The sequence below is a fragment of the Volvox carteri genome (genome assembly GCF_000143455.1).
Source record: "Volvox carteri f. nagariensis unplaced genomic scaffold VOLCAscaffold_6, whole genome shotgun sequence".
NCBI classification, from domain to species: domain Eukaryota; kingdom Viridiplantae; phylum Chlorophyta; class Chlorophyceae; order Chlamydomonadales; family Volvocaceae; genus Volvox; species Volvox carteri.
In genome coordinates, this window is record NW_003307549.1 from 1,994,939 (window position 1) to 2,007,139 (window position 12,201).

At 52.7% G+C, this 12,201-nt stretch overlaps 1 protein-coding gene across 1 annotated transcript; it reads right to left on the reverse strand.

Moving 5' to 3' along the window:
• Positions 1-4,611: 4,611 nt before the first annotated feature.
• Positions 4,612-10,282, reverse strand: VOLCADRAFT_73319 (uncharacterized protein). The gene is made up of 10 exons (XM_002947513.1): positions 9,739-10,282; positions 9,065-9,211; positions 8,647-8,769; positions 8,312-8,437; positions 7,829-7,935; positions 7,440-7,594; positions 6,663-7,000; positions 6,055-6,372; positions 5,561-5,661; positions 4,612-5,321 (listed from the first exon to the last, which is right to left on the reverse strand). The coding sequence occupies exons 1-10, from the start codon at positions 9,940-9,942 to the stop codon at positions 5,099-5,101; spliced, it is 1,842 nt and encodes a 613-aa protein (XP_002947559.1). The 5' UTR covers positions 9,943-10,282; the 3' UTR covers positions 4,612-5,098.
• Positions 10,283-12,201: the final 1,919 nt, after the last annotated feature.

Sequence of the window (12,201 nt, forward strand, 5' to 3'; positions counted from 1 at the left end):
CCGCACGGGCCGGGGACAGCAAGGTCACGGACTTGCATTAGCGCTGGGAGCAGGTCGAGTGGATACATACATATATACATACAGGAGAACGGGGAGGATCTGCGGCAATCGGCAACGACAGCGCCAGGCCTCAACATGTCGTACAACCGCGGCATCGTGCCGCTCCCCAGCTCCGCCCCGCTGCGCCTCTCACGAACCGCCTTCTGACCGCCTTCCATTGTCGCAGCCTTCGTCCCACTCCCATTCGCGGCGCCACTCGCACTCGCATTCGCATTCGCACTCCCAGGGGGAATCTTATTCCCAATGGACCTGGCCTCAGTGTTTTTTTTTCGTTTTGGGCCTAATACCCTAGAGTAATAAACTGGGTGTTTCTTGCGATTACAATTCCTTTTTGTATAGTCGCTGGGGGGTCTGCGCCCCCCACAGACCCCCCCCTCAAAGGCTGTACGGTGTGCTGTAAACAACACCTGACGTCTGGAAACAAACATGCCGTACCACCATCGTTCTGTGCACCTAACTGCATTTGCGCCAGTGTCTCTGTGAGCAGTGTCTGCGGAGTTTCTGAGCCGTTTGCTTTGGTCAAGAATGAACGAATGCCCCGTTGACCTAAGTTGAATGCAACAGCGGGCCGTCTCATGGTGATATCATCAAATATTTTATATATAAATAGTGTATAAGCTCCAAATGTTCAGCTTTATATGTGCAGAAGGCATTTGGGGCGACTTATGGCCGAAGTAATGAACCAGTACGGCCAACTGACCAATTATTCCATTTCTTCCAGGCACAGACCCCCATTTATTCCCCCAAAAAGTAATATATTACCAAAAAAAAACACTGCCTGGCCTGTACATGACATGAACTCGCTCCCGTACATAAACGGCACAGTCACGACATCATACCGCACCGTGCAGGGTTCGAACTGGGGCCAGAGGCGCGTGACCGCCAGGAAGGCGCGGCCTTCACAGCGCTCATGAATATCGTCCGGCAGGGCCTCTTGAAGTACACGTTGCAGTACGGACTTGAGACGGGTACGGGTACCTCCTTGCCGGCAATCCTGGGAAGTTCGTTGCAAAAATTTATTTCTGTGGAGCTTGTTAAGCCGAGCTTAGATGCAGGCTGGCTGTGGGTTGGCAAACATCTCCAGTATACACTTGGATATATGCCGTACGTAATGCCTCGAGTATATCCCGTACATGACAGCTCAGGTAAATGCCGTACCCGGGCGAGGTCTAGGAAGGCGTCCAAGAGCTGTTGCTCGCTGAGGCCGCTCTTCGTGCACACCGCCACGATGCTCCCCGCACTGGCCCCGGCCACCGGGGTCTCCGGGCGGAGGACGTTCATGGCCTGCGTGGCACAGGTGTACAGATACAGACAGACAGACAGACAGACACACACGCGTGTGCATTCCACCATAACACAGCACGGGAGTCATGGGCGGACTGAGGAAGCCGCACATGTGCATATGGGCAGATAGAGGGCCAGTGCAAGGGCGGAAAGCGCGTAGGATTTTGTGTCTGTCTGTCTGTGTGTGTACTTGTGTGTGTGTGTGTGTGTGTGTGTGTGTTATCGACATCATATTCGACCGGGTCTGTATCCTGAGCCTGAGCCTGGGCCTGAATGGAGCGGCGGCTGAGTGAGGGGAAGGCAGAGGGAAGCGCCGTACATCAAGACAAATAGGTAGATAGGTAGGTAGGTAGACTGAGGGAAGCTTGCAGACCGACCCTGACTGCACGTAATTACAACTGCTGCGGCGGCATCATCATCAACAAGTCATAAAAGAGAGAGAGACAGAGAGAGAGTACAGCGTGTGACCGCTGGCCAGAGCCATTCGTCCGTCCTAACCAATAGACAGCCTGCACCCTAGGTTGTTAGCCGCTGCTACGCGGCAGGTTTGTTCCACACGGTGTGAACCCCTTCCTGCGGCATGCCCCTTCCTGCCTGATGCTTCATTAGGGACCGTTATTAGCTATGCGCCATGATCCCAGCTCTTGAGATGTCAGCTCGCCTTTAGACGTGAGGGATATCTTCACCGTACCTGAAGCTGTACGGCCACGCCCAAGAAGTACGGAAAAAGAAGGCCGCCAGCTGAGAAGCCAAAGCCGTAATTAGTCGCGATGGGTTGCTGTGTTGTGCTCTTGGAAGGTTCCGCCGACGCCAGAGCCACAAACGTAGGGTTTCGCTGGTGCAGTTGTTGGAATGGAGCTGGAGACCGCGGCAAGTAGTGCTGGGTGAAAAGCCTTTGTTGCGTCGATGAGATGCATGATGCAATGCGTCGGCTCAAATGATGGCTACTGTGGCTCGGGCGCTGGCTGGGCGCGCTTTGTTTCCCTTCACTCGCCGTTCGACCAGACGCCGCTCTCATTCCGCTGTACCGTTATAGTGAACTTTTCCTCCAACGAGCTACCGGAAAGCTTTGGTTATTAAATGCCTTATTCCCAAGTTTTTGTGCGTTACCCTATAGTACGACAGCTTAAGTGCTTTCCTTTTACTCGAAGTATGACAACTCAACACATTGTGTGCATTTCTTGTCCACCTAACATTTTGTTTAGGTAGGAGGTACGTTTATAACAAGTTACAAGTAGTGAAGTTCTGCTCACAGCAAATTTGCTGTTGGAATGTCGGCTCAAGTCTACAAGGACTTCTTTGCTTTAACCCGCCTTGCCGTTCGATTGCTCAAGGAACGCCCTGCGGCTGTCGTTGCATCAGTAAAGAGCAGCACAGCGACTCCACTCAATCTACAGCGACGGGACTTTATCCGTAGTCTCCGGCAGCGCTTACAGCCTAAGCTTGCGAACCAGCGGAGCCGAGCGGAGGCGACGGCTGGTAGCAGGGGACGGCGCAATTGAACGGGGTGTTCGCTAAACATCAGGCCAGAGAGGGGCGCCACTTTCGGATTATGTAACATATACATGATGGGATGTCTGACAATGTGACAACCACCGTTACGGACGGCATGCACGACCTTAGTCACAAGCCGGAATTGTTGCTCGACACATGGACGGGGCTGCGAGGCTAATCCGTACATACGACGACACACAGTACCACTTTTCTGGGGTTGGCGGCTGCGCTGGCTGGACGCTGGGGAGGCCTGGAACTTAGGGGCTGCATGTAGGTGTGGTGTGGTGACAAGCCCACTCTAAGTCGATGTATGCAGTGTATTTGCTCCATCCTGGATGCACGTATGCAGTCTGTGGATAGCAGGTGGCAGGGCGCCACGTTAGGAGAAGCTAGTTTTAAGTGTACGTGGTACGTGATCTGCTGCCGTCAGGCCGTGTTGGAGGCGCGTGTAGGTGGGATGCCGCACGGTTAAGTTAGCGAGTTGGTGGACTAGCTAATTAACTTGGAGGAATTTAAAATAATTGCTGGGCTGCTGGTGCACTGTGTCCGCGACAGATTCCAGTATGAGGGTAACGGTGTCCATCCTGCTACCCAGGGTAGTCCGTCCCAGCGATTATTCTAGTATGTGAGAAGCAGCGGCCATCTCGGCAGATTCTATCACGCCGTCAGACCTGCAAGTTGCGCTTCATATAGGAAATATCGGCCGCATCTTGGTGTGAACTTGCCTGTACACATCTGCACATGGTGATCGGCTTAGGATACCACTACGCATGCTCAGTGGCTTTGTCGTTAGCTGCAAGATTGGATTCATATCCCAGTCTTGCATACCGACTATTGCCGAAGCAGGCGGTCTCTGGGAGTTCGTCTGCTTACCTAGACAGACTTATCTAGACAGACTTATCTAGACAGACTTATCAGTATCCATCGCCGCAATTAACACCATCACCACCACGAGCATCATCATCATCATGATTAGTCGTGGATGATGGGGTGGGTACTGGCCCATAGTGTGGCTGCAGACAGGATGGGCACGACCTGTAAACTGATGCATGCTGGTGTATCCAGGGTAAATACATAGATGTATACATACATATGTACGTACGTATCCTGACTCATGCTGGCCTGTGCCATATGCAGCTCGCGACTCCTTTTCTGGTACAGCGGGATGAAGTTACAGACTTTCGCGGAGGCGCTAATGGCACACTCCCGCCCACTGGGGCTCAAGTTCGTGCACACGGCTGGAACTGCTGCTGCTGCTGCTTCTGAGCCCAAACTTGTTGAAGGAAATTTGCCCGCGGCTTCCCCCCACTCCTGTCCCGCAGCACCTGGCACATCCACTGGCGGACCGCCTGCCGACGTGCCAGGCGCCAAGACAAAACCATCAATGCTGGACGGGTAAAGCCGTGGGCACGCTTCCCATAATGTTTCTGGCTGGGTCAACAACAGCAGCCGTCCGAACCGCATTTATCATAGCCCCTTGGGCTGGGGATACGGGGCTGGGAATGCGCTAATGGCGACTCCTCGTCACGTGATCAAAATAGTAAGAGATTTATGCACATTATTGTGGTTGTGACTGGGCTACCACTCTCCTTTCAGTATAACAGGAGTTGCGTGTTGCTGCCAAGCGTTTCGATAAATGCATGGAGCTGTGAGCGGAAGGTTCACTAAGGCCGTAAAACTCCGAATTCCAAAGCATCAATCCCGGACTGAATTCTGTAAAACTAGGACCGTACAGATTGTAAAAATTGAAGTGTAGGCGGCTGAGGAGACATTCCACGTAGGATTACAGCAAATCCAGTCCAGGGATGAGCTCCCCGGTTGATGGATAGTTCTCTCTGTGCACGCACACACGCATGCACGCGCCCCAGCAGAGGTGGTACATATCATAGATGAGGTATAAACACAGCACATACATGCGTACGGAACAGTCCTGCATCAGGTTATAACGGTGCACGTTTTGTGTTACAATTAGATAGTTAACATTCATCAGTTTCCACTGCACAATTAATGTGCAGAAATAATAATAATGATAATAAGAATTAATACGGCTGTACCCAAGTAAAAGCACGCTCTTGCAGCCACATGTGGCCCACCACATCTGCACCGGCCATGTAACAGCGCCAGCCACTTGTGCGTGTATAGCAGGTATAATCTTCGTAGTATCGCGGCAACACTTGCTAAGCAGTATTTCGCATACACGGTACGATATTGGTACACCCAAAATTGGTAGCAAAATACACAAGCAGCCTCTTGTTGATAACTAGTACTTGATGAAGCGCACTCCCAGGTACGCCACAACCCGGCAGAAAATGATGTAGCCGATGAGCACCCCTGCACAGCCGCCAATGGAGATGTAGTCCAAGCCGAGCGCTTTGATGGTTTGCTCTCCGGATGTGACGGGGCACTTGCCCGAGCTGTTGATCTGGTTGGGGGCGCAGTACAGCTTCAGCCCGTGAAGCTCGTTCAGGGAAATGCCCACATACCTGCAGAGGCAAGCCCAAGGAAGGGAAAGGCAAGCGCCGCCCGTTACAGGCGGACTGGTGGTGGCGGAGTCTTCTTACTGCGCCTTGGGCAGCATGCTGTGCAAACATATGTGGTTTGTGCCGTAAATTGCTACGTTGCCATGCGTCGTAGTAATGAGCCAACAGGCACCAAACATGAAGGCATGAACCACAAGTTGCGGCGCTGGCGGACTTCTGGAATTAGGTGGATTTGTACTTACGTGTACTGCACGTACGAAAGCGCGTTGAGCCACTTGAAGTACAGCGGGATGTTGGCGGGTGATAGGAAGAAGCCGCCGAAAAGGCGGCACACTTCCAGAGCCTAGAGGCGGAGAAATAGGTGGTGATGATTTGCGGACGATGATATCAATTAAGAAATTTTGCAGGTTTGGCTCGCAGGTTTGAACTACATCTCAGGTGGCTGGGTTGCTCAACCCCCTGGTCGTCAAACCCCTGACAATGCATTATATCATTTTGCGCCATTAGAAGTCCCTATAAAAAGCGCGGGCTTTGGGGAGGCACGGCACTGTGTATGTTGCATGCGTGTGAGCCACTGCGCCAAGGCGATGGGCCCGGCGTTGCTGCTCCTCTCTGTCGCGGGAAATCTCCATTTCGGCTGAAAATGACTGATAACAAGCTACTATCCTTCCAGTGTCGGTAACCAGGGAGATGCATTCCGCCAAAGCTCCCTAGCCCTTTCACCTCCCCCTCTCACCATGGGCAGCACTGTGACCGCCATGTCCGTTGTCCTTGCAATTGCCGACACGGCCAGAGCAAGGCTGGTAGCAGACAGCGAGCAAAGCACCATAAACGCCATGAAGATGAAAAACTTGGATGCCACCAGCTGGAAGCCGACCAGGAAGTAGACGATGCAGGAGAAGAGGATCGGAGCCGGCAGCTGTGAAATCGTTTCTGCTGTGATTTTCGCTAAGAAGTACGCGCTGACGTGGTAGGTGCCGGCGGCGCGTTCTCGGAGGGATAGCAGGCGCTCGGAAGGAAAGGAGTTGATGACGATCAAAGCGCCGAACATACCCTGCAAGCATATGTTGGGAAATGTGGGCATAGATGAGGGGGGACTTGGGGCTAGGGGTAGGGAGCCAGGACTATCGGGCTCCAGGTCTCCAATAGCCGACATACTTCCGTGGCATAAACACCGTCCCTTTTTTGGACAACATAATAGTACTTGTCATCCTATTTACATCCGCACGTTTCCTGACGAATGCTCTTTCGGTCAGCCAATGTCTGGCCCTTGGCCATCCCTCGTTACGCCTTTCAAGGGTAACGCAACAAGGAGGAGTAACAAACACGTACAGCCACACCCACCTGGTTAATGACTGTAAAAAAGAGCACGGGTTGGCGGCGGGTGGTGGAGGTCTGGCTCGTGCCGATACGCAAAAACACCGTGCCAATGAGGACGGCCATCACCACCGTCTGAGCAAGCAGCACGTACGTGGCGCTGCGCTTGCGCCAAGTCTCCTTGAGGCTGCGCCGCAACAGCACCTGAAACTGCTTCGACCAGGGAGTCGTGTCGCGAGGCAGGATGAGCGGCTTGGGGCTCCCCAACAAGTGGTCAACCGCCGGTGGCGTGTAGTGCCGCTTCAATTTCTCCTCCTTCTCCACCAGGCTCTCCACGCTGTCGTTCATGCTGGGGGTGATGACGTCTGCGTGGTGGCACATACAGATAGTGATTATACGGAGATAATTACAGATAATTAAATCAAATGGATAAAGGAGCACTTGTTGTCAAAAAATGATTGTAACAAGTAGATCTAGCTGAACGGTTTAGTACAGCGCGTCTAACCGATCCCACTGCAGATCTCACCGATCTCGCCCCAGCACATCGCAACACTACACTTAGTAACGACGAGAGCTATGAAACCGTAGCTGGTAGCCAACTGAGAATCCCTGGGAGGAACAGGCGGGTTGCTCGCTTGGGAGGTAACGGCTCTGACATGCACGGCAAGGGGAAGTACGGTTTATATCTTTGTCATGTCATCTATCTGCCATCCACAGCTCCCACCAAACTTGCTTCCTCGTTTCCAGCAACCCCTCTCCGTCCCATCCTCCTTCCCAACCTCCCTCCCTCCCCATCTCCCTCACCCAAAAAGTGGTCTGCGGGGTTCTCGTAGGCCGGGCAGGGAAATCCCGAGCGGTCGAAGAAGTCCAGTGCGCCCTGAGCCGGGCCCTGGTACACAATAGTCCCCCGATTGAGCAACAGCAGCTGGTCGAACAGGTTGAAAATCTTGGCTTGGGGCCTGAATGGGTGCACACACAGCGGGTACGGTACATTGTTACCGTGCATGCAGGTGGGTAGACTCACGCTGCAGTTAAGAGAGATTTGATGCGGATGTGGGTTCGTATTCGTTCCGCTACCTGCCCCTGTGACCATTACCGTCGTCATCATCATCATCATCAGCAGCAAGACTATCATAGCCATCCCATGAAACTCCCTCTAGGTACAAACCATGAACCCCGCCAAACGCACTCACTGGTGGATGGTGCACACGACGGTGCAAGTGCGGCTGGCCGCCAGGCGGCGCAGCAGCTTGCACAGCGACAGCGCAGTGACGCTGTCCAAACCGCTAGTGGGCTCGTCCTGTACGACGTGGCCGGGTGGGACGAAGGGGGATAGCGTGGGCGATGGTGGGGGCAGCCAACCACAAGTTTATGCTGTCTTCCTGAGCTTTTGGGGGGTAACGAGCAGGGGCTTGCGAGGTGGGAGGCAGGGAGGCGATGTGAGCTGCGTGTGATAAGCTGCTACTCCTCCCGGTCGTCCGCCCTCTACCTGCCCAGTACAGCCTCCCAGAATATGCAAGCTAGGCAGCTCGGGCAACCCCCTCCATTCCTGAATCGCCACCACCCCTGCCAACCGGAAGTCTACCATTTGTCACTACCTCCGTATCTGCTTGTCTTGCGCAGCTAGCTACGTACCGTGTTGTTAGTGGATTATCCTCATTATCGCACATACTTACCAAGAAGAGCAGTTTTGGTTTGGTTAACAGCTCCATGGCCACACATAGCCGCTTGCGCTCCCCACCGCTGATGCCCTTCTTCAGAGGGCTGCCCACCACCACACTGCGAACGTGGGAGAGGCCGACCTGTAGCGGGAGAGAGGGGAGGTGAGCTGGTGGTTGATGAGATTCAGTATGGGTGAGGGGGAACTAGGGGCGCAGGACGGCGAATGCGTAAGGTCATTCAGCTGCCGCAACCCCCCGCGTGTCAAAGGCCCTTCTCCCCCATCCTGAGACGCTCCTCTCCACGCCCCCAATCCCACCCCCCTCCCCACTATTGACACTGCTATGGCTACCTGTTGCATGACCTCCTCCACTCGCGCCATCCGCTCCTCGGGGGTGGTAGTGCGAGGCATCCGCAGCTCAGCCGTGTAGCGAAGAGTCTCCTCAACCGTCAAGTGCGCGTTCAGCAAGTCGTCCTGTTAGCATGTAAGTGGAGGAGGGGAGAGCGGGGTGAAGTGGGCGTTTAGTTGCGTCGCGGGACGGTGGGCTGCAGGTGCTAGCAGTCACAGGCTGACAATCACAGGCTGAAAAGACAATCCCGCGGATGGCAAAAGCTGCTGTCACCTCTGCATCGCGTCAGCTGGACTTGGCATAACCCCGAGCGTTCGGGACCCGTCAGCCGACCGACTTGAGCAGGCTTGCCTTGCGAAATGGCACCAGCATTCGATGGAATGTTGAGCACAAAAATGCAACTAGAGCATACGCACATACCTGCATGACGTATCCGGACATGAGCTTCAGTTCCGTGCTGCCGTATGGTTGACCATTGAGCTTCAGTTCACCAGACATGCTTACTCCGCGGTCAAGGCGGCAAGATAGCGCATTTAGGAGGGTTGACTTGCCGCTCCCAGAAGGGCCCTATGTGCGTACGTGCGCAGTAACGGAGGGTGAATCAGTAGGTAGGTAGGTTGGTTGATAGAGGCAAGGGACCTAGAGTGAGCAATTAAGCACCTCAGCCAGCCAACCTCTGTGCTGCTTGCTTCTCTTATCTGTGGAAAGAAGACATTTGGGCAATTTAGGCTAAAAACTGGCTGCAGTGGCTACAGTGGCTGTGGTGTGAGACGTCACGAGCTGGCAGGCTTAAGACGAAGGAGGTAGAACATATGGACTTCGCCTTTGAGTTTTTAGGTTGATTGGCTTAGTCCGAGATGTTGACGTCATGCACAGGGTAGAAAAGCGGCCTTCCCCAAAAAAATTGCAACACCGCGCAAGTCTTTCCAGAGTTGTAGTAAATGAATTTTAACAAAGCAAAAAAGACTCGTATTTTTATTAAGGCTAGCAGAGCATGCGTGCGAAGAAAAGAACAGCAACTAAAGAGCTAAAACTCTGCAATCCAAACAGCGTCACCGCAAAAGGCATGTAATCAGTTTCATTCGTTAACTTACCATAATTGCGTAGAACCCAGAAGTAATCTTTCCTGTGACCTGGTTGAGAAGAGGGCGCTTCTGCCTTCGCGCAGTTACCGTGAGTTCCTTCCACGCAAGAAAAATAGGCAGCTCCGTCTCATCTGGATTAACATGCACGATGACTCCAGCGGCCCCAGAGCTAATAGCTTGCGCATCCGCCACATCAAAGCCCTGTTGTGCCATTGCCGCGTCCAAAGCGTTTAAACGACCTTCAGGTAGGTTATTGTAGATTACTGAATGACTCCTTTCAATTGCTGCTTTGATAAACTTGAAGCTCCGCACAGTTGCTTGTGTGGGAGGTTCCTGGGCCACCCTACAAATGGCCGACTTTGCACAAGCTTGAAACTGGCAGCTGCGAGGAGAATCTGTTTAAGAGGGTAACTGCCACACAATTTGGTCGAACCACGCTGTTGGTTCTACCTGCCCAACTGTCTTTTCACAGAACCGTAGGTGGAAAAGACTTTGGTTGCTGAACGGCTACCACGTGTCAATTATATTCGTTAAACGTGGTAAAGAGATTTCCACATGACCTTTTACGGAAATCTTGAATGAAACGAAGTAGTTAAACCGGAGCGCGAATGATTTGTGCACGTTCGTACACGGACCCCATGAATTGCTCAAAGGTCCTTTTACAGATAAGGGGTAAAAGATGTAATATCTTGCGCTAATTAGTTGCTCCAGGAAAGGATGTGTCGCAGCGGGCTTGGCAGATCGGCACCTCGCAGGGAGGCCTTGAGGCCAGCAACGAACAACCGTAAGGAACGTCAGCCAGCCGCAAGCCCAGAAGGTGTTGTTGACATCTCTTCCTAGGCATAACTAAGGCATTTCAAGCCGTTATTTATGATGTAATATTTTGCAAGATTGCTCCCACAATTCCTATGGATAGCTTCGCGAAGGGCAGCTTCTATGTCCGACCATTCGAAGCAGTTGGTTTAAGGCAGTCTCCGGCTAATCAAGAAGGGAATGAGCTTTATGGAGCGCCTTCATCATAATCAACAGAGGAACATCAACACAGTGGCGTGGGAAGGCATCTGCAAATATATGACGAGCACGACGCGAAAAAGGCGAGCATTTGCAAGTACTTGCGAGCTGCCTCTGTTCCCGACATAGTGTATACCTTTAGCAGTCGCAGCCGAGAAGCGTGCATTTATTCTGCTTGTGAACAGCAGGTCCACAGTGTGATCCCACCGCACACAAATGTGCATATCTTTTCCTCTGTGAAGCTCTTAGTACTTAAAGTAACGTGTAGTGGTAATCTGGATTTTAAGCAAGCAACATGGACAGGGACCCAAAAAACAGAATTCCCCTACAGCCGCAACATACACTGCTACCGGCCACCCTATATGCATTCCGCAGCATTGAGTTGACATACAATCAGATACACCGCGCCAAAAACGCGCTTCTCCACCGCCGTCTCGTATCGGCATTTATTACCCGAACATGTGCGGCGAATAGTAAAAGACCTGTCCTGGCAATACCACATGACAGACGATACCATGCCAGGTTAGGCTGGTTTGGAAACTAGCAAGCGAGTGCATGCGTTCCCGCATTCATCCGAGGCAAAAGACATCACAACAAAGCATGACCGTCCATCAGCCACGCACCGAAGCCTTGGAACATACGGGAAAAGTGTTGCGACACAAGTCTAGTCGATGCGGCGCTTTGGAAGCGAAGCACCGAACCCTCAGTAACTATACCTATCTTCGCGCATACAACTGCTCGTCCACTGCTCGCCCACAGATATACACTTCCTGGCCACGTGCCCGGGAAAAAAATAGAGCTAATGCGTTGGCAGTAGATGCGTTGTATACGTATTTGGCCCAATCGTCGGGGGTGCGTGTGTACCCAGGTCCTGTACGATTTGTACAATTTGTATGCACTTGTCACGTTACTTGTGCGATACTTGTGGGTGTGGCGCAGTGGTTAGAGCGTAGGTCACATAGCTGTTATCGTGTTGTGACTTGTAACACGATCCATCCTGGTGGGTGTACGTGTATACGTTGGTGCATGTGTACATGGGGTATTTGGTCGTAGCTAGCCAGAACATGCATGCCGGGACAGCACAGCAGCAACACGAAGGATGCAGCATGGAATTGACTGCCCTATTTAGCGCCATCCAGCAGCAGCAAGTCGCGTCGCTCTAACGCTTTTTTCTAATGACGGACGTTGTCAGATGGATGCATCAATGCAACCAACCAGCCGATAACACTCCATTAGAATTCGAGAACCCGACTAAACAACAAGGCAATATAATTGTTATATATTTAACCGCCGCCAGGCGGCTTATCCTGGCGCGGCCCTTGTCAATTGGCCCGCATTTCTGTTACTGGCTGGGTAATAAGATAGCTGGCTAGGCGCGTTAGAACACGACCATCGCGTGGCCACCAGTAGAAGGAGCCGGAGTCGCTCGACAACCGTCACGCCAAGGGCCACCAACAACCA

Coding starts and splice junctions, on each gene's coding strand:
- VOLCADRAFT_73319 (XM_002947513.1), bottom strand. CDS start 9,942: ATGGCACAACAGGGCTTTGATGTGGCGGATGCGCAAGCTATTAGCTCT. Junction 8,438..8,646: donor TGGAGGAGGTCATGCAACAG/GTAGCCATAGCA, acceptor CTCCCGCTACAG/GTCGGCCTCTCCCACGTTCG. Junction 7,936..8,311: donor AACCAAAACTGCTCTTCTTG/GTAAGTATGTGC, acceptor CACGTCGTACAG/GACGAGCCCACTAGCGGTTT.